This window comes from Oncorhynchus mykiss, chromosome 10 (genome assembly GCF_013265735.2).
Source record: "Oncorhynchus mykiss isolate Arlee chromosome 10, USDA_OmykA_1.1, whole genome shotgun sequence".
In the NCBI taxonomy this organism is placed as follows: Eukaryota; Metazoa; Chordata; class Actinopteri; order Salmoniformes; family Salmonidae; genus Oncorhynchus; species Oncorhynchus mykiss.
In genome coordinates this window covers 66,900,318-66,923,214 of record NC_048574.1, presented here as the reverse complement: position 1 = coordinate 66,923,214, position 22,897 = coordinate 66,900,318, and the positions used below count along the sequence as shown (strand labels likewise).

The 22,897-nt window shown below is 45.1% G+C and overlaps 1 protein-coding gene across 5 annotated transcripts in view; it reads right to left on the bottom strand.

Moving 5' to 3' along the window:
- The window catches only part of LOC110533189 (lipopolysaccharide-responsive and beige-like anchor protein), a 388,104-nt gene that overhangs the window by 323,346 nt on the left and 41,861 nt on the right, over positions 1–22,897 (bottom strand). For all 5 annotated transcript variants that reach the window (XM_036933632.1, XM_036933634.1, XM_036933635.1 and 2 more), the window contains exons 2-4: positions 19,828–19,914; positions 19,412–19,556; positions 10,969–11,069 (exon numbers count right to left, since the gene is read on the bottom strand). In XM_036933632.1, the coding sequence (XP_036789527.1) occupies positions 10,969–11,069; positions 19,412–19,556; positions 19,828–19,914 (333 nt within the window). The remainder of the gene's footprint in view (positions 1–10,968; positions 11,070–19,411; positions 19,557–19,827; positions 19,915–22,897) is intronic.

The following is a 22,897-nucleotide window of genomic DNA, read 5'->3' as shown; positions in this document are numbered from 1 at the left end:
ATACACAAGTACTTTAATGTAAAGCCACAGTGCAGTCGGGAGAGTATTCAGACACCTTCCCTGTTCCCACATTTTGTTACGTTACAGCCTTATTCTAAAAGTGATGAAATAGAAAAAATCAAAAACAGGTTTTTATACATTTTTGCAAATGTATTACAAATACAAATCTTATTTACATAAGTATTCAGACCCTTCACAATGAGCTCCGGTGCATCCTGTTTCCGTTGATCATCCTTGAGATTTTTCTACGACTTGTTTGGGTACCATCTGTTGTAAATTCAATTGATTGGACATGATTTAGAGAGGCACACACCTGTCTATTTCAGGTCCCACAGCTGACTGTACATATCAGAGCAAAAACCAAGCCATGAGGTGGATGGAATTGTCTGTAGAGCTCCGAGACAGGAATGTCGAGGCACAGATCTGGGGAAGGGTACCAAAACATTTCTGCAGCATTCAAGGTCCCCAAGAACACAGTGGTCTCCATCATTCTTAAATGGAAAAAGTTAAGAACATCCAAGACTCTTTCTAGAGCTGGCCGCCCTGCCAAACTGAGCTATCGGTGGGAAAGGGCTTGGTCAGGGAGGTGAACAAGAACACGATGGTCACTCTGACAGAGATCCTCTGTGGAGATGGGAGAACCTTCCAGAAGGACAACCATCTCTGCCAAGCGCCACGTCTTGAGGAAACCTGGCACCATCTCTAAGATGAAGCATGGTGGTGGCAGCATCAGGCTGTGGGGACATTTTTCAGTGGCAGGGACTGGGAGACTAGTCAGGATCGAGGGGTAGATGAACGGAGCAGAGATATCTGTGACGAAAACCTGCTACAGACAGCTCAGGACCTCAGACAGACAGCCAAGACAACGCAGGAATCCAACCTGACAGAGCTTGAGAGGATCTACAGAGAAGAATGGGAGAAACTCCCCAAATACAGGTGTGCCAAGCTTGTAGTGTCAAACCCAAAAAGACTTGTACTCAGCAATGTATTGAGTAAAGGTTCTGAATACTTACAGTGCCTTGCGAAAGTATTCGGCCCCCTTGAACTTTGCGACCTTTTGCCACATTTCAGGCTTCAAATATAAAGATATAAAACTGTATTTTTTTGTGAAGAATCAACAACAAGTGGGACACAATCATGAAGTGGAACGACATTTATTGGATATTTCAAACTTTTTTAACAAATCAAAAACTGAAAAATTGGTTGTGCAAAATTATTCAGCCCCCTTAAGTTAATACTTTGTAGCGCCACCTTTTGCTGCGATTACAGCTGTAAGTCGCTTGGGGTATGTCTCTATCAGTTTTGCACATCGAGAGACTGAAATGCTTTCCCATTCCTCCTTGCAAAACAGCTCGAGCTCAGTGAGGTTGGATGGAGAGCATTTGTGAACAGCAGTTTACAGTTCTTTCCACAGATTCTCGATTGGATTCAGGTCTGGACTTTGACTTGGCCATTCTAACACCTGGATATGTTTATTTTTGAACCATTCCATTGTAGATTTTGCTTTATGTTTTGGATCATTGTCTTGTTGGAAGACAAATCTCCGTCCCAGTCTCAGGTCTTTTGCAGACCATCAGGTTTTCTTCCAGAATGGTCCTGTATTTGGCTCCATCCATCTTCCCATCAATTTTAACCATCTTCCCTGTCCCTGCTGAAGAAAAGCAGGCCCAAACCATGATGCTGCCACCACCATGTTTGACAGTGGGGATGGTGTGTTCAGCTGTGTTGCTTTTACGCCAAACATAACGTTTTGCATTGTTGCCAAAAAGTTCAATTTTGGTTTCATCTGACCAGAGCACCTTCTTCCACATGTTTGGTGTGTCTCCCAGGTGGCTTGTGGCAAACTTTAAACTACACTTTTTATGGATATCTTTAAGAAATGTCTTTCTTCTTGCCACTCTTCCATAAAGGCCAGATTTGTGCAATATACGACTGACTGATTGTTGTCCTATGGACAGAGTCTCCCACCTCAGCTGTAGATCTCTGCAGTTCATCCAGAGTGATCATGGGCCTCTTGGCAGTTTAGAGGGACGGCCAGGTCTTGGTAGATTTGCAGTGGTCTGATACTCCTTACATTTCAATATTATCGCTTGCACAGTGCTCCTTGGGATGTTTAAAGCTTGGGAAATCTTTTTGTATCCAAATCCGGCTTTAAACTTCTTCACAACAGTATCTCGGACCTGCCTGGTGTGTTCCTTGTTCTTCATGATGCTCTCTGCGCTTTTAACAGACCTCTGAGACTATCACAGTGCTGGTGCATTTATACAGAGACTTGATTACACACAGGTGGATTGTATTTATCATCATTAGTCATTTAGGTCAACATTGGATCATTCAGAGATCCTCACTGAACTTCTGGAGAGAGTTTGCTGCACTGAAAGTAAAGGGGCTGAATAATTTTGCACGCCCAATTTTTCAGTTTTTGATTTGTTAAAAAAGTTTTAAATATCCAATAAATGTCGTTCCACTTCATGATTGTGTCCCACTTGTTGTTGATTCTTCACAAAAAAATACAGTTTTATATCTTTATGTTTGAAGCCTGAAATGTGGCAAAAGGTCGCAAAGTTCAAGGGGGCCGAATACTTTCGCAAGGCACTGTATGTACATTTTCTAAAATGTCTAAAAACCTATTTTTGCTTTGCCATTAAGGGATATTGTGTGTCGATTGAGGAGGAAAAAAACAATTGAAACAATTTTAAAATAAGGCGGCAACGTAACAAAATGTGGAAAAAGGCAAGGGGGTCGGGAACACTTCCTGAACGTACCGTACATGTTCAGGTTCACAGGCAGGTAAGCAAGCAAAACAAACAACACACCAACATCTCCACAACTACAGAGTCCAGGTCTATTTTCTGCTTTTCTATAATGACCTCTACTAACCAAGTCAACATCTCCACAACTACAGAGTCCAGGTATATTTTCTGCTTTTCTATATTGACCTCTACTAACCAAGTCAACATCTCCACAACTACAGAGTTCAGGTCTATTTTCTGCTTTTCTATATTGACCTCTACTAACCAAGTCAACATCTCCACAACTACAGAGTCAAGATCTATTTTCTGCTTTTCTATATTGACCTCTACTAACCAAGTCAACATCTCCACAACTACAGAGTACAGATCTATTTTCTGCTTTTCTATATTGACCTCTACTAACCAAGTCAACATCTCCACAACTACAGAGTCCAGGTCTATTTTCTGCTTTGCTAAATTGACCTCTACTAACCAAGTCAACATCTCCACAACTACAGAGTACAGATCTATTTTCTGCTTTTCTATATTGACCTCTACTAACCAAGTCAACATCTCGTTGAGAACTCTCTAGAGACATTATACTGAGAATGCAGTAGTTCTGTTGATCTACTTTACATTCCCGTTGATGCTGCAAGGTCACCCGCTTTAGATCAGACCCCCTTCCTTTCAACCCAAATGTAAATCAAAACCCACGGAACCGTGATCAACGTTGATAAACTTCCATAATATATTGATGAGCTTTTCTTCCGACAAGTCCTCTGTCAGTTTCATTTCTGTGGAGGCTGCAGTAAGCATATCACACTGTGTTCACTCTGTTCAAATCCTGTGATGGAGAGACTCCTGATAGACGCATCATCTCTTGCCAACCCCCTCAGATAATATTTCACAGAGCTAGCAGAGTGTGTGTGTGTGAGTGTGTCTGAGTGTGTGTGTGTCTGAGTGTGTGTGTGGATGGAAATGGAGAAGCACAAAAGCAGATTGTCAACGAAATGGGGCAATCTGATTCCACACTGATCAATAGGCCTCCCTATTTATTTATTTATTTATTTATATTTTTATTTCACCTTTATTTAACCAGGTAGGCTAGTTGAGAACAAGTTCTCATTTACAACTGCGACCTGGCCAAGATAAAGCATAGCAGTGTGAACAGACAACACAGAGTTACACATGGAGTAAACAATAAACAAGTCAATAACAGTAGAAAAAAGAAAAAAAAGAGTCTATATACATTGTGTGCAAAAGGCATGAGGAGGTAGGCGAATAATTACAATTTTGCAGATTAACACCGGAGTGATAAATGATCAGATGGTCATGTGCAGGTAGAGATACTGGTGTGCAAAAGAGCAGAAAAGTAAATAAATAAAAACAGCATGGGGATGAGGTAGGTAAATTCGGTGGGCTATTTACAGATGGACTATGTACAGCTGCAGCGATCGGTTAACTGCTCAGATAGCAGATGTTTAAAGTTGGTGAGGGAGATAAAAGTCTCCAACTTCAGCGATTTTTGCAATTCGTTCCAGTCACAGGCAGCAGAGAACTGGAAGGAAAGGCGGCCAAATGAGGTGTTGGCTTTAGGGATGATCAGTGAGATACACCTGCTGGAACGCGTGCTACGGGTGGGTGTTGCCATCGTGACCAGTGAACTGAGATAAGGCGGAGCTTTACCTAGCATGGATTTGTAGATGACCTGGAGCCAGTGGGTCTGGCGACGAATATGTAGCGAGGGCCAGCCGACTAGAGCATACAGGTCACAGTGGTGGGTGGTGTAAGGTGCTTTAGTAACAAAACGGATGGCACTGTGATAAACTGCATCCAGTTTGCTGAGTAGAGTGTTGGAAGCTATTTTGTAGATGACATCGCCAAAGTCGAGGATCCGTAGGATAGTCAGTTTTACTAGGGTAAGTTTTGCGGCGTGAGTGAAGGAGGCTTTGTTGCGGAATAGAAAGCCGACACTAGATTTCATTTTAGATTGGAGATGTTTGATATGAGTCTGGAAGCAGAGTTTACAGTCTAGCCAGACACCTAGGTACTTATAGCTGTCCACATATTCTAGGTCGGAACCATCAAGGGTGGTGATGCTAGTCCGGCGTGCGGGTGCAGGCAGCGAACGGTTGAAAAGCATGCATTTTGTTTTACTAGCGTTTAAGAGCAGTTGGAGGCCACGGAAGGAGTGTTGTATGGCATTGAAGCTCGTTTAGAGGTTAGATAGCACAGTGTCCAAGGAAGGGCCAGAAGTATACAGAATGATGTCGTCTGCGTAGAGGTGGATCAGGGAATCACCCGCAGCAAGAGCAACATCATTGATATATACAGAGAAAAGAGTCGGCCGAAGAATTGAACCCTGTGGCACCCCCATAGAGACTGCCAGAGGACCGGACAACATGCCCTCCAATTTGACACACTGAACTCTATCAGAGAAGTAGTTGGTGAACCAGGCGAGGCAGTCATTTGAGAAACTAAGGCTGTTGAGTCTGCAGATAAGAATATGGTGATTGACAGAGTCGAAAGCCTTGGCCAGGTCGATGAAGACGGCTGCACAGTACTGTCTTTTATCGATGCCGGTTATGATATCGTTTAGTCCCTTGAGCGTGGCTGAGGTGCACCCGTGACCGGCTCGGAAACCAGATTGCACAGCGGAGAAGGTACGGTGGGATTCGAGATGGTCAGTGATCTGTTTGTTGACTTGGCTTTCAAAGACCTTAGATAGGCAGGGCAGGATGGATATAGGTCTTTAACAGTTTGGGTCCAGGGTGTCTCCCCCTTTGAAGAGGGGGATGACTGCGGCAGCTTTCCAATCCTTGGGGATCTCAGACGATATGAAAGAGAGGTTGAACAGGCTGGTAATAGGGGTTGTGACAATGGCGGCAGATAGTTTCAGAAATAGAGGGTCCAGATTGTCAAGACCAGCTGATTTGTACGGGTCCAGGTTTTGCCGCTCTTTCAGAACATCTGCTATCTGGATTTGGGTGAAGGAGAAGCTGGGGAGGCTTGGGCGAGTAGCTGCGGGGAGGGGCGGAGCTGTTGGCTGAGGTTGGAGTAGTCAGGAGGAAGGCATGGCCAGCCGTTGAGAAATGCTTGTTGAAGTTTTCGATTATCATGGATTTATTGGTGGTGACCGTGTTACCTAGCCTCAGTGCAGTGGGCAGCTGGGAGGAGGTGCTTTTGTTCTCCATGGACTTTACAGTGTCCCAGAACTTTTTGGAGTTAGAGCTACAGGATGCAAATTTCTGCTTGAAAAAGCTGGCCTTTGCTTTCCTGACTGACTGTGTGTATTGGTTCCTGACTTCCCTGAACAGTCGCATATCTCGGGGCCTATTTGATGCTATTGCAGTCCGCCACAGGATGTTTTTGTGCTGGTCAAGCGCAGTCAGGTCTGGAGTGAACCAAGGGCTATTTCTGTTCTTCGTTCTGCATTTTTTGAACGGAGCATGCTTATCTAAGATGGTGAGGAAGTTACTTTTAAAGAATGACCAGGCATCCTCAACTGACGGGATGAGGTCAATATCCTTCCAGGATACCCGGGCCAGGACATCAGGGTTGGCAGAGTGTGCTAAAGCAGTGAGTAAATTATCCTCTCTCAATGGTGCAGGGACTCAGTGGATCATTCATGGTACAACCTACGAGATCTGCTGTTTTTACATAAGGGCTACGGTACTGACTCCCCCCTGCTAGGCAAGACTGTCCAGGCTGTCTTCCCACTGTTACTGTACTGACTCTACCCTGCTAGGCAAGACTGTCCAGGCTGTCTTCCCACTGTTACTGTACTGACTCTACCCTGCTAGGCAAGACTGCCCAGGCTGTCTTCCCACTGTACTGACTCCACCCTGCTAGGCAAGACTGCCCAGGCTGTCTTCCCACTGTACTGACTCCACCCTGCTAGGCAAGACTGCCCAGGCTGTCTTCCCACTGTACTGACTCCACCCTGCTAGGCAAGAGTGACCAGGCTGTCTTCCCACTGTACTGTACTGACTCTGCCCTGCTAGGCAAGACTGTCCAGGCTGTCTTCCCATTGTTATTGTACTGACTCCACCCTGCTAGGCAAGACTGTCCAGGCTGTCTTCCCATTGTTATTGTACTGACTCCACCCTGCTAGGCAAGATTGTTCAGGCTGTCTTCCCACTGTACTGGAATGACTCCACCCTGCTAGGCAAGACTGTCCAGGCTGTCTTCCCACTGTACTGACTCCACCCCTGCTAGGCAAGACAATCCAGGCTGTCTTCCCACTGTTACTGTACTGACTCCACCCGGCTAGGCAAGACTGTCCAGGCTGTCTTCCCACTGTACTGACTCCACCCTGCTAGGCAAGACTGCCCAGGCTGTCTTCCCACTGTACTGTACTGACTCCACCCTGCTAGGCAAGACTGTCCAGGCTGTCTTCCCGTGGTACTGAAATAACTCCACCCTGCTAGGCAAGACTGTCCAGGCTGTCTTCCCACTGTACTGTACTGTACTGACTCCACCCTGATAGGCAAGACTGCCCAGGCTGTCTTCCCACTGTACTGTACTGTACTGACTCCACCCTGATAGGCAAGACTGCCCAGGCTGTCTTCCCACTGTACTGACTCCACCCTGCTAGGCAAGACTGTCCAGGCTTTCTTCCCACTGTACTGACTCCACCGTGCTAGGCAAGACTGCCCAGGCTGTCTTCCACTGTACTGACTCCACCCTGCTAGGCAAGACTGTCCAGGCTGTCTTCCCACTGTTACTGTACTGACTCCACCCGGCTAGGCAAGACTGTCCAGGCTGTCTTCCCACTGTACTGACTCCACCCTGCTAGGCAAGACTGCCCAGGCTGTCTTCCCACTGTACTGTACTGACTCCACCCTGCTAGGCAAGACTGTCCAGGCTGTCTTCCCGTGGTACTGAAATAACTCCACCCTGCTAGGCAAGACTGTCCAGGCTGTCTTCCCACTGTACTGTACTGACTCCACCCTGCTAGGCAAGACTGTCCAGGCTGTCTTCCCACTGTACTGTACTGTACTGACTCCACCCTGATAGGCAAGACTGCCCAGGCTGTCTTCCCACTGTACTGACTCCACCCTGCTAGGCAAGACTGTCCAGGCTTTCTTCCCACTGTACTGACTCCACCGTGCTAGGCAAGACTGCCCAGGCTGTCTTCCACTGTACTGACTCCACCCTGCTAGGCAAGACTGTCCAGGCTGTCTTCCCACTGTTACTGTACTGACTCCACCCTGCTAGGCAAGACTGCCCAGGCTGTCTTCCCAATGTACTGACTCCACCCTGCTAGGCAAGAGTGTCCAGGCTGTCTTCCCACTGTACTGTACTGACTCCACCCGGCTAGGCAAGACTGCCCAGGCTATCTTCCCACTGTTACTGTACTGACTCCACCCTGCTAGGCAAGACTGTCCAGGCTGTCTTCCCGTGGTACTGAAATAACTCCACCCTGCTAGGCAAGACTGTCCAGGCTGTCTTCCCACTGTACTGTACTGTACTGACTCCACCCTGATAGGCAAGACTGCCCAGGCTGTCTTCCCACTGTACTGACTCCACCCTGCTAGGCAAGACTGTCCAGGCTTTCTTCCCACTGTACTGACTCCACCGTGCTAGGCAAGACTGCCCAGGCTGTCTTCCACTGTACTGACTCCACCCTGCTAGGCAAGACTGTCCAGGCTGTCTTCCCACTGTTACTGTACTGACTCCACCCTGCTAGGCAAGACTGCCCAGGCTGTCTTCCCAATGTACTGACTCCACCCTGCTAGGCAAGAGTGTCCAGGCTGTCTTCCCACTGTACTGTACTGACTCCACCCGGCTAGGCAAGACTGCCCAGGCTATCTTCCCACTGTTACTGTACTGACTCCCCCCTGCTAGGCAAGACTGTCCAGGCTGTCTTCCCACTGTATTGTACTGATTCCACCCTGCTAGGCAAGACTGTCCAGGCTTTCTTCCCACTGTACTGACTCCACCGTGCTAGGCAAGACTGCCCAGGCTGTCTTCCACTGTACTGACTCCACCCTGCTAGGCAAGACTGTCCAGGCTGTCTTCCCACTGTTACTGTACTGACTCCACCCTGCTAGGCAAGACTGCCCAGGCTGTCTTCCCAATGTACTGACTCCACCCTGCTAGGCAAGAGTGTCCAGGCTGTCTTCCCACTGTACTGTACTGACTCCACCCGGCTAGGCAAGACTGCCCAGGCTATCTTCCCACTGTTACTGTACTGACTCCCCCCTGCTAGGTAAGACTGTCCAGGCTGTCTTGGTGGAAAACTACAAAACCCAGGTTGGAAAACAGATTATTCTTCAACTTTATAATCACTAATGTATCTTCAGTATACAGTGGGGCAAAAAAGTATTTAGTCAGCCACCAATTGTGCAAGTTCTCCCACTTAAAAAGATGAGAGAGGCCTGTAATTTCCATCATAGGTACACTTTAACTATGACAGACAAAATGCGAGAGAAAAAAATCCAGAAAATCACATTGTAGGATTTTTTATGTATTTATTTGCAAATTATGGTGGAAAATAAGTATTTGGTCACCTACAAACAAGCAAGATTTCTGGCTCTCACAGACCTGTAACAACTTCTTTAAGAGGCTCCTCTGTCCTCCACTCGTTACCTGTATTAATGGCACCTGTTTGAACTTGTTATCAGTATAAAAGACACCTGTCCACAACCTCAAACAGTCACACTCCAAACTCCACTATGGCCAAGACCAAAGAGCTGTCAAAGGACACCAGAAACAAAATTGTAGACCTGCCCTGGGCTGGGAAGACTGAATCTGCAATAGGTAAGCAGCTTGGTTTGAAGAAATCAACTGTGGGAGCAATTATTAGGAAATGGAAGACATACAAGACCACTGATAATCTCGATCTGGGGCTCCACGCAAGATCTCACCCCGTGGGGTCAAAATGATCACAAGAACGGTGAGCAAAAATCCCAGAACCACACGGTGGGACCTAGTGAATGACCTGCAGAGAGCTGGGACCAAAGTAACAAAGCCTACCATCAGTAACACACTACGCCACCAGGGACTCAAATCCTGCAGTGCCAGACGTGTCCCCATGCTTAAGCCAGTACATGTCCAGGCCCATCTGAAGCTTGCTAGAGAGCAGTTAGATGGTCCAGAAGAAGATTGGGAGAATGTCATATGGTCAGATGAAACCAAAATATAACTTTTTGGTAAAAACTCAACTCATTGTGTTTGGAGGACCAAGAATGCTGAGTTGCATGGGGGTGGAAACATCATGCTTTGGGGCAACTGATCCGTGTAAAGGAAAGAATGAGTGGGGCCATGAATCGCAAGATTTTGAGTGAAAACCTCCTTCCATCAGCAAGGGCATTGAAGATGAAACGTGGCTGGGTCTTTCAGCATGACAAAGATCCCAAACACACCGCCCGAGCAACGAAGGAGTGGCTTCGTAAGAAGCATTTCAAGGTCCTGGAGTGGCCTAGCCAGTCTCCAGATCTCAACCCCATAGAAAATCTTTGGAGGGAGTTGAAAGTCTGTGTTGCCCAGCAACAGTCCTAAAACTTCACTGCTTTAGAGGAGATCTGCATGGAGGAATGTGCCAAAATACCAGCAACAGTGTGTGAAAACCTTGTGAAGACTTACAGAAAACGTTTGACCTCTGTCATTGCCAACCAAGGGTATATAACAAAGTATTGAGATAAACTTTTGTTATTGACCAAATACTTATTTTCCACCATAATTTGCAAATAAATTCATTAAAAATCCTACAATGTGATTTTCAGGATTGTTTTCCTCATTTTGTCTATCATAGTTGAAGTGTACCTATGATGAAAATTACAGGCCTCTCATCTTTTTAAGTGGGAGAACTTGCACAATTGGTGGTAGATACTATTTTTAACTAATGATAGTACGATCCTATTTATGTTCAACTGTTAAATGTGTGTGATTTAATTCCAAACACTGATCTAAGATCAGTTTACCCTCTCCTTAAATCATAACATTACCCAGTAGAAGGTAGAATGATAAAACTGCCTTCATATATCAGAGCTAAGATGCAACTTCCTCAAGTTATTACACATTAATAATACAGTAATGTTTTTTGGATTAGCCCAATAGACAGCGATGGTGTGTCTGCACTACACAGTGTAATGTATGGTACCAGAGCACAGAGAGGCTGAAAGGATGTGTACAGGCAACCAGTTGAAGTGTTGCTAGCACATTCCCCATGCTCTCTACAAGACAAATATGACAGGGCGGTACGGTATGAAGGTTCGACTAGTTGTGTTACCCATTGGCCTTTCTCTCCTTGCAGTTTGCTGAAGAACAACTTCAGCTCCTTGACTGTGATGCTGTAGCTGGCCAGCACCCCTAGCATGTCCACCATCAGGTCTGGAAGAGGGAAGGGACACACACAGGTTAAACATGACATATGTGAAGAGGGGAAACTGACCACAGCCTAACAATGGACTTGAACAGAGTCCAAGTGAAAAGCAAAACACATACAGAGTGATGTTCCAGAACCTCTATAACCAAAGTAACATCGTTGCGTGACCTCTTGTTACTTGGCTCATAAAACATTTTATGGATTGATTACAAGTAGACCAAAAACACTTCACACTAAAGAGGACATCGAAAAAGACTTCAATCAGATATTCAGCACTTAAAATACAATGCAAACCAAATCACCTTTTATTAGTTAAGTACACATATTTTCACATTATGGCAAACGTGGAGAAATGCTATGCCATTCCCCATCAATGTGTTTTTTAATTGTATTTTTTAATTGTAAATATTTTTTTATTTCACCAGGTAGGCTAGTTGAGAACAAGTTCCCATTTACAACTGTGACCTGGCCAAGACAAAGCATAGCAGTGCGACACAAACAACAACAGAGTTACACGTGAAATAAACAAGCGTACAGTCAATAACACAATAGAAAATAAAAAAAGAAAGTCTATATACAGTGTGTGTAAATGGCGTGAGGAGGTAAGGCAATAAATAGGCCATAGTAGCGAAGTAATTACAATTTAGCAAATTAACACTGGAGTGATAGATGTGCAAGTAGAAATACTGGTGTGCAAAAGAGCAGAAAAGTAAATAAAGACAATATGGGGATGAGGTAGGTAGATTGGATGGGCTATTTACATATGGGCTGTGTACAGCTGCAGCGATCGGTAAGCTGCTCTGACAGCTGATGCTTAAAGTTAGTGAGGGAGATATAAGTCTCCAGCTTCAGTGATTTTTGCAATTTGTTCCAGTCACTGGCAGCAGAGAACTGGAAGGAAAGGTGGCCAAAGTAGTTGTTGGCTTTGGGGATGACCAGTGAGATACAGTGGGGAGAACAAGTATTTGATACACTGCCGATTTTGCAGGTTTTCCTACTTACAAAGCATGTAGAGGTCTGTAATTGTTATCATAGGTACACTTCAACTGTGAGAGACAGAATCTAAAACAACAATCCAGAAAATCACATTGTATAATTTAAGTAATACATTTGCATTTTATTGCAAAAATGATAAAAATGATAAAAATTACAGACCTCTACATATTTTCTAAGTAGGGAAACCTGCAAAATCGGCAGTGTACCAAATACTTGTTCTCCCCACTGTATACCTGCTGGAGCGAGTGCTATGGGTGGGTGTTGTTATCGAGACCAGTGAGCTAAGACAGAGATTTACCTAGCAAAGACTTATAGAGGACCTGGAGCCAGTGGGTCTGGCGACGAATATGTAGCGAGGGTCAGCCGATGAGAGCATACAGGTCGCAGTGGTGGGTGGTATATGGGGCTTTGGTGACAAAACGGATAGCACTGTGATAGATTGCATCCAGTTTGCTGAGTAGAGTGTTAGAGGCTATTTTGTAAATGACATCGCCGAAGTTGAGGATTGGTAGGATAGTCAGTTTTACTAGGGTATGTTTGGCGGCGTGAGTGAAGGAGGCTATGTAGCGAAACAGAAAGCCGATTCTATATTTAATTTTGGATTGGAGATGTTTGATATGAGTCTGGAAGGATAGTTTACAGTCTAGCCAGACACCTAGGTATTTGTAGTTGTCCACATAATCTAAGTCAGAATTGTCCAGAGTAGTGATGCTAGTCGGGCAAGCGGGCAGCGATGCTGTTCGCCGGGGTTGGGGTAGCCAGGAGGAAAGCATGGCCAGCCGTAGAGAAATGCTAATTGAAATTCTCGATTATCGTGGATTTATCAGTGGTGACAGTGTTACCTAGCCTCAGTGCAGTGGGTAGCTGGGAGGTGCTGCTCTTATTCTCCATGCACTTTACAGTGTCCAAAAAAACGTTTTGGAGTTAAAGCTACAGGATGCAAATTTCTGTTTGAAAAAGCTAGCCTTTGCTTTCCTGACTGACTGCGTGTATTGGTTCCTGACTTCCCTGAAAAGTTGCATATCGCAGGGACTATTCGATGCTATTGCAGTCTGCCACAGGATGTTTTTGTGCTGGTCGAAAGCAGTCAGGTCTGGAGTGAGCCAAGGGCTATATCTGTTTTTAGTTCAACATTTTTTGAAAGGTGGTGAGGAAATCACTTTTAAAGAACGACCAGGTATCCTCGAATGACGGGATGAGGTCAAAATCCTTCCAGGGTACTCAGGCCAGGTCGATTATAAAGCCCTGCTCGCAGAAGTGTTTTAGTGAGCGTTTGACAGTGATGACGGGTGGTCGTTTGACCGCGGACCTATAGCAGATGCAGGCAATGAGGCAGTGATCGCTGAGATCCTGATTGAAAACAGCAGAGGTGTATTTGAAGGGTAAATTGGTCAGGATAATATCTATGAGGGTGCCCATGTTTACGGATTTAGGGTTGTACCTGGTGGGTTCCTTGATAATTTGTCTGAGATTGAGGGCATCTAGCTTAGAATGTAGGACTGCCGGGGTGTTAACCTCTTGAAGCTAGGGGGCACTATTTTTATCTTTGGAAAAATAACTTTCCCAAAGTAAACGGCCTATTTCTCAGGACCAGATGCTAGAATATGCATATAATTGACAGATTAGGATAGAAAAATCTAAAGTTTCCAAAACTGTCAAAATATTGTCTGTGAGTATAACAGAACTGATATTGCAAGCAAAACCCTGAGGATAATCCAATCAGGAAGTGCCTCTTATTTTGAAACCCTTCTGTTCATATGCATGCCTATCCACCATTTAAAGGGATATCGACCAGATTCCTTTTTCTCTGGCTTCCCTAAGGTGTCACCAGTCTTTAGACATAGTTTCAGGCTTTCATTTTGAAAAAAAGAGCGTGAAAGATCACATTGCGTAAGTGGATAGGTGGGGGCTCTCAGAGTGAGTTTTTGCGCTACAGAGTAAAGCCGCCATTGTTCCTCCCGCTGTTATTGAAAAACCTACACACTCGGTTGATATATTATCGAATATATATTTTAAAAACTACCTGAGGAATGATTATAAAAAACGTTTGACATGTTTCTGTGGACATTATGAAGACTATTTGGAATTTCCATCTGCGTTGTCGTGACCGCTCTTTCCTGTGGATTTCTGAACATAACGTGACAAACAAACGTCGGTATTTTGGGTATAAAAATAATCTTTATGGAACAAAAGGAACATTTGTTGTGTAACTGGGAGTCTCGTGAGTGAAAACATCCGAAGATCAAAGGTAAACGGTTCATTTGATTGCTTTTCTGATTTTCGTGACCAAGCTTCCTGATGCTAAGTGTACATAATGCTATGCTCGGCTATCGATAAACTTACACAAACGCTTGGATTGCTTTCGCTGTAAAGCATCATTTCAGGTGGATTAACAAAAGGCTAAGCTGTGTTTTGCAATATTGCACTTGTGATTTCATGAATATGAATATTTTTTTGTAATATTATTTGACTGTTGCGCTATGCTATTCAGCGGTTGCTGACGAAAATGATCCCGCGACAGGGATGGGTAGCGTCAAGAAGTTGCATATCCCAGTTCAGGTCACTTAACAGAACGAGCTCTGAAGATAGATGGGGGGCAATCAATTCACATATGGTGTTCAGGGCACAGCTGGGAGCTGAAGGGGGTCTATAACAGGCGGCAACAGTGAGAGACTTATTTCTGGAGAGATTCATTTTTAAAATTAGAAGCTTGAACTGTTTGGACATAGACCAGGAATGTATGACAGAACTTTGCAAACTATCTCTGCAGTAGATTGCAAATGCTCCCCCTTTGGCAGTTCTATCTTGACGGAAAATGTTGTAGTTGGGGAATTTTTGGTGGCACTCCTATGCCAGGATTCAGACATGGCAAGGACATCAGGGTTGGCAGAGTGTGTTTATTTATTTATTTTTATTTATTTTACCTTTATTTAACCAGGTAGGCAAGTTGAGAACAAGTTCTCATTTACAATTGCGACCTGGCCAAGATAAAGCAAAGCAGTTCGACAGATACAACGACACAGAGTTACACATGGAGTAAAACAAACATACAGTCAATAATACAGTATAAACAAGTCTATATACAATGTGAGCAAATGAGGTGAGAAGGGAGGTAAAGGCAAAAAAGGTCATGGTGGCAAGGTAAATACAATACAGCAAGTAAAACACTGGAATGGTAGTTTTGCAATGGAAGAATGTGCAAAGTAGAAATAAAAATAATGGGGTGCATAGGAGCAAAATAAATAAATAAATTAAATACAGTTGGGAAAGAGGTAGTTGTTTGGGCTAAATTATAGGTGGGCTATGTACAGGTGCAGTAATCTGTGAGCTGCTCTGACAGTTGGTGCTTAAAGCTAGTGAGGGAGATAAGTGTTTCCAGTTTCAGAGATTTTTGTAGTTCGTTCCAGTCATTGGCAGCAGAGAACTGGAAAGAGAGGCGGCCAAAGAAATAATTGGTTTTGGGAGTGACTAGAGAGATATACCTGCTGGAGTGTGTGCTACAGGTGGGAGATGCTATGGTGACCAGCGAGCTGAGATAAGGGGGGACTTTACCTAGCAGGGTCTTGTAGATGACATGGAGCCAGTGGGTTTGGCGACGAGTATGAAGCGAGGGCCAGCCAACGAGAGCGTACAGGTCGCAATGGTGGGTAGTATATGGGGCTTTGGTGACAAAACGGATTGCACTGTGATAGACTGCATCCAATTTGTTGAGTAGGGTATTGGAGGCTATTTTGTAAATGACATCGCCAAAGTCGAGGATTGGTAGGCTGGTCAGTTTTACAAGGGTATGTTTGGCAGCATGAGTGAAGGATGCTTTGTTGCGAAATAGGAAGCCAATTCTAGATTTAACTTTGGATTGGAGATGTTTGATATGGGTCTGGAAGGAGAGTTTACAGTCTAACCAGACACCTAAGTATTTGTAGTTGTCCACGTATTCTAAGTCAGAGCCGTCCAGAGTAGCGATGTTGGACAGGCGGGTAGGTGCAGGTAGCGATCGGTTGAAGAGCATGCATTTAGTTTTACTTGTATTTAAGAGCAATTGGAGGCCACGGAAGGAGAGTTGTATGGCATTGAAGCTTGCCTGGAGGGTTGTTAACACAGTGTCCAAAGAAGGGCCGGAAGTATACAGAATGGTGTCGTCTGCGTAGAGGTGGATCAGAGACTCACCAGCAGCAAGAGCGACCTCATTGATGTATACAGAGAAGAGAGTCGGTCCAAGAATTGAACCCTGTGGCACCCCCATAGAGACTGCCAGAGGTCCAGACAACAGACCCTCCGATTTGACACACTGAACTCTATCAGAGAAGTAGTTGGTGAACCAGGCGAGGCAATCATTTGAGAAACCAAGGCTGTTGAGTCTGCCGATGAGGATGTGGTGATTGACAGAGTCGAAAGCCTTGGCCAGATCAATGAATACGGCTGCACAGTAATGTTTCTTATCGATGGCGGTTAAGATATCGTTTAGGACCTTGAGCGTGGCTAAGGTGCACCCATGACCAGCTCTGAAACCAGATTGCATAGCAGAGAAGGTAGGGTGAGATTCGAAATGGTCGGTAATCTGTTTGTTGATGTGGCTTTCGAAGACCTTAGAAAGGCATGGTAGGATAGATATAGGTCTGTAGCAGTTTGGGTCAAGAGTGTCCCCCCCTTTGTAGAGGGGGATGACCGCAGCTGCTTTCCAATCTTTGGGAATCTCAGACGACACGAAAGAGAGGTTGAACAGGCTAGTAATAGGGGTGGCAACAATTTCGGCAGATAATTTTAGAAAGAAAGGGTCCAGATTGTCTAGCCCGGCTGATTTGTAGGGGTCCAGATTTTGCAGCTCTTTCAGAACATCAGCTGAATGGATTTGGGAGAAGGAGAAATGGGGAAGGCTTGGGCGAGTTGCTGTTGGGGGTGCAGTGCTGTTGACAGGGGTAGGAGTAGCCAGGTGGAAAGCATGGCCAGCAGTAGAAAAATGCTTATTGACATTTTCAATTATGGTGGATTTATCAGTGGTGACAGTGTTTCCTATCTTCAGTGCAGTGGGCAGCTGGGAGGAGGTGTTCTTATTCTCTATGGACTTTACAGTGTCCCAGAACTTTTTTGAGTTAGTGTTGCAAGAAGCAAATTTCTGCTTGAAAAAGCTAGCCTTGGCTTTTCTAACTGCCTGTGTATAATGGTTTCTAGCTTCCCTGAACAGCTGCATATCACGGGGGCTGTTCGATGCTAATGCAGAACGCCATAGGATGTTTTTGTGTTGGTTAAGGGCAGTCAGGTCTGGGGAGAACCAAGGGCTATATCTGTTCCTGGTTCTAAATTTCTTGAATGGGGCATGTTTATTTAAGATGGTGAGGAAGGCATTTTTTTAAAATATCCAGGCATCCTCTACTGACGGGATGAGGTCAATATCCTTCCAGGATACCCCGGCCAGGTCGATTAGAAAGGCCTGCTCGCTGATGTGTTTCAGGGAGCGTTTTACAGTGATGAGAGGAGGTCGTTTGACCGCTGACCCATTACGGATGCAGGCAATGAGTAAAACTAACTTAGGGAGGAAGCTTCTGATGTTAACATGCATGAAACCAAGGCTTTTTCGGTTACAGAAGTCAACAAATGAGAGTGCCTGGGTTGACCTCCACTTCACCCGAGGAACAGAGGAGGAGTAGGATGAGGGTACGGCTAAAGGCTATCAAAACTGGTCGTCTAGTGCGTTGGGGACAGAGAATAAAAGGAGCAGATTTCTGGGCATGGTAGAACAGATTCAGGGCATAATGTGCAGACAGGGGTATGGTGGGGTGCGGTTACAGTGGAGATAAACCCAGGCACTGAGTGATGATAAGAGAGGTTGCATCTCTGGACGCACTTGTTATGTTGAGTGAGGTCACCGCATGTGTGGGAGGTGGGACAAAGGAGGTATCTGAGGCATGTTGAGTGGGACTAGGGGCTCCGCAGGAAACTAAAACAATGCTAACTATCCTAAACAACAATATACAAGGCATATTGACATTTGAGAGAGACAAAGCGAGGCATAAAGCAATCACAGGTGTTGATTGGGAGAGCTAGCTAAGACAACAACGGGGGGGGGGGGGGGGGGGGGTTGGCTATAAGGAGGCTATAGAACATCTCTCTCTCTCTCTGTTCACTGGGATGAAAATGGTCCTCCTGGCATTAGCCAGTAATGTGTATTGATTGGCTTATCAATGCACACTCCCCCTGGCATTCAGCCTATAATACGACACATTACTGGCTAATGCCATGGAGGACCATTTTCATCAGGTACAGTGGAGGTTCTATAGCCTGCCAGAGCGACCTGAGGCATCAGAGGACTGACACACACCAGCCATGGAAGGAGAGGGAGAGAGGCCGTCTGATTTAACAGCCTAATGCCCGTTTCACACTACTGAGCAAAGCAGAGTCAAAACATATTGCAATGGCCTGGTTACACCATAATTGCCGGAGACGTGCTGAAAGGACGGTTTGTCTGTCTGGCCTGACCTGCATGTTCATGTTCCCTGGGTTTGTCTGTCTGTCTGGCCTGGACTGCATATCCATGTTCCCTGGGTTTGTCTGTCTGTCTGGGCTGGACTGCATGTTCATGTTCCCTGGGTTTGTCTGTCTGGCCTGACCTGCATGTTCATGTTCCCTGGGTTTGTCTGTCTGTCTGGCCTGGCCTGCATGTTAATGTTCCCTGGGCTAATGGTTTCATTATGCTAAGGCTGATTATCCTGCTCTGCCAGGCCAGTGGTCAATCACTGAGCTTTTGAGGAGTTATTTTGGCCTCATTAGTAACTGGGGGAGAGTCTGGTGAGTGATTGAGGCTGGTGACTGTGTCTACTGACTGGTGTGGAAGTCACTTCTCTGACTGGGCAGTGGGTTAGCGCGAGGCTGAGTGGTGTTGTCAGGTCTGCACACACATTCCAAATCTAATGATGATGATGCGTGTGTGTGTGTGTCTGTCTGTCCGTCCGTCCATGGGTATCCGCACCTCCTCAGTGCTTGAGTTGCTGCAGGACAAATTAGTCTCTTTTCAGACACACACAGAATTGTGCCGTCAGCTGGCTAAGCTTGATGAGGGAAGGTGAGGAGCATTAGACAGGGCTCTCACTTCCTCATTATAAGGGTGATACCTGTACAGTAGGGAATCATTCGGACTGAGGCAGTGGTCATTACTTTGGATTTAAAAAGGTAGTAAAACACAGGACTTGGAGAACCACTGGACAATGATTATGAATGAGACAATCATCCACACTGCAGGGGAACTAGACAGCCCTGTAGGTAGGTGTCAGCATGCTAAATACTGTACTGAGGACTGGGGTGACCTCATTACTTTGGAGTGAAATGACTTTGGCTTCTGGTGTTCCTGTGGCAGTACCTGCGATCATGCTGTCAGTGTGGGCCACGCGGTCCAGGACCATGTTGATGAGGGCTGTGTCGGTGCAGGCCTGCAGGTTCCTCACGCTCTTCTTCAGGATAGCCGTGAAGATGCTCCACACCTCCGCCTGGCACGTGGGCTCACACTGGGAACCAGACATAATAATAATAATAATGGATCCGATTTAGAAAGAGATTTGCCAGATGCTCAAAGTGCTTTACAATCCTCCACTGCTAACATGTACCCATAGAAATAGGCCTACAATTACTAGAACGGGGATCCCCATTCAAGTCAATGAGAAGTCAATGAGAAAATCTATTTATCTGTGTATTTCTGTGTGTGTACAGCCACAACTCATCCACCATAGATTATATTATACATATTGTTCCATTTCATTTTGTGTATGTAGCACCCACCTTGTCCAGCAGCTCCACCATGCACACAATGCTGTCTTTCTCCTGGATAATGAAGTTCATCTCCAGGTCAAACTGGCCCCCCACCAACTAGAGAGAGAGAAGAGAGAGGAGAGAAGAGAGAGAAGAAAGAGAGGAGAGGGAGAGATGAGGTTGAGAGAAAAAGAATGAGAGGGAGAGAATGAGAGAGCGAGAGAAAGTGAGAAAGAATGAGAAAGGGAGGGAGAAAGAAAGAGGGAGAGAGAGAGAGAGAGGATTCATCAACCTACGCAATTCAAAAGCACAGAGTCAAAAACAACATCTCCAATGTAATTGGATTAGCATATGCCACTGAGCTTTTCCCTCACACCTATTTATGTCCTTTTTTTTAGGACATAAAACCCCTGGCACAGGTTCCTGGGCCACATCAACTGCATAACCAAATCCCTGGACCAAGCCGGACGGTGTTTTTCTAAACAGCTGCTCCTCTGTGGATCAGGCCTGCTGGACAACTAGATTAGAGGAATGGGTTGAGCTTTATTCCGCCTAGCTTCTATCATACTGCTGTTACCTATCCAATCCAGTTGTCTCAGATGTGTACAAGGATGTGAACAATGGAGCAGGCTGGGCTTCAATACAGAAAGATGCTCCACTCTCTGCCCTATTTCACCTCAATGCGGTCATATTCTGTGTAGACAAGTGAACAAGGGCACAGCGGAGGGTAGTCATTCCTCCCTGAAATGAAACACATCCCGGAGGATAAAACCCTGCCTGGTCCTGAGCAGAGTATGTGAGAGGAATTGAGCGGTGGGAAAGACCGCGCCGGCACTCCACATCCTTCCTAACCGCTCCACTAAAAACCGCTCCCTGCTCACAGGAGAAAAAAAAACCTGCTGCTTCAAATTCACTCCATTCATAAAAATCGCTCTCGTACCCCTTTTTCTCCCCAATTTCATGATATCCAATTAGTCTTGTGCAGCAACTCCCCTACGGACTCGGGAGAGGCGAAGGTCGATAGCCATGTGTCCTCCGAAACACGACCCTGGCCAAGCCGCAGTGCTTCTTGACACACCCGCACCGATGTGTTGGAGGAAACACCGTCCAGCTGGCGACCAAAGACAGCTTGCTAGAGCACCGCTAGAGCACCGCTAGAGCACCGCTAGAGCGCGTGAGAGGTGAAGGACAAGGAAATCCCGGCCTGCCAAAACCTCCCCTACCCAGATGATGCTGGGCCAATTCTGCGCCGCCTCATGGATCTGGGATTGAACCTGGGTCTGTAGTGACAACTCAAACACTACAATGCACACTACAATGCAGTGCCTTAGACCGCAGCGCCACTAGGGAGGCCATTAAAATCCCAATTTAACCAACACCCATCTATTTTTGTGACTACCTGGAACTACCATTTGGTTTTGAAGTATTTAAACCAAACCATTTCATTTGAATGAAAATAATTGAAATAAACAACAAGAAAAGGGTAAGTTAAGGGAATTTATATGTTTAAAGATAATGATTAAATAATTTCACCCTGATGAGTATAGTTTGTGTAGCATGTATAAGGAATAATTAAAGCATTCAACGTAAGTCCAACATGGCTCAGAAGAGACCTGTGAGTGAGAGAAATGTGTGTGTATGTGTGTGTCTAAGAAAATACAGAGAACAATTAAACTGTGTTTGACACGACCTGGCTAGAACTCTGAGAAACATATGATAGGACAGGGAGGACTTGTCAAGGTTTCCCTAATCTCGGGGGAATGGAACTGTCGGCTGGGTAGTGATACACAGTGGTGAGAACTATGGAGAAGGATACAACTCACCTACTGTTCATGTGTATGTATGTGTGTAGGATATCTACTGTTCATGTGTATGTATGTGTGTAGGATATCTACTGTTCATGTGTATGTATGTGTGTAGGATATCTACTGTTCATGTGTATGTATGTGTGTAGGATATCTACTGTTTGTGTGGAAGTATGTGCGCGAGCAAGGTATAAAATGGATGTCTTTGTATAATGGACTTCATTCAGAGTGCTCTCGTGAATAAACATTTTGACTATTGTAAGCTGGGAACTCTGTCTGTTTCATTTAAACCAGAACCTTACAAACTTTGGGTTGCAGACTGAGTAGATTAATTGAAGTTTATGAACATTGATAACGAAATTCTCATAACAGTAAGAAAGACTGTAAATAGCACTCATCATTTCAAAAAGGCTACATGTCGTATTAAACAGCATATAAACGTCATAAATAGGTCAGGAGCCAGACAGGTAGTTTAAGAAAAGAACGAAAATGAATTATTTAGGCTATATTATTTCAAGGCTATAGCCTGCAAATAAATACATTTCAGGGAACATGGACATGCAGTCCAGGCCATACATTAAGCTCTCATTATTTAAACAACATGTTGTATTCAATCATTATAGTCTATACGTTTCACATATATGCTGTGACTTACTGAAAATTAAACCCAAATGAAAAGAAACATGCCTTATTAGGCTCAGTCTACAATGCCTTTCATTCATTTTTAGAAACACGAGTTTGGCCAGTCTGTGGCTTCAGGCTCATGCGTTGGTGCCTGGAGAGCAGGCCAGCTACAGAGAACACACTCTCCACGCTTGCAGAGCCACTGGGGATGCTAAACACCCTCTGGGCCACTCTTGTCAGGCTGGCAGGATGCATAATTGTTGTTGTTGCTGCTGCTGCTGCTGCTGTTGTTGTTGTTGTTGTTTTCTGTAGGTAGGCCTTAACGATTTTAGGTAAAATAACCCTAGCAAAACGGAAAGCTCCTTGAAAGAGGTAATATGCCTGGCCTATTGGGCCAAAATCAATAATGGCCTATTGTAAAGATAAGAGAACTGATTTTTTGTTCATAAATACACTTAGCTAGCCATCCACCTCATTCCTTCCTGTTAGTGTAGTAAGTAGCACGTAGTAATAGGTATTTTATTTCATTTTCCATCTTTGTAAGTCACCTTGATTTTTCACCTGTGTGTTTTATCAGATTCTTTATGAAAATATTTAGTGAGCTCCATGACAGTAGCTAAATCAAGAAGCTATAGCAGCACACAAGTAGACTACAGATGCATGCTGGGCCG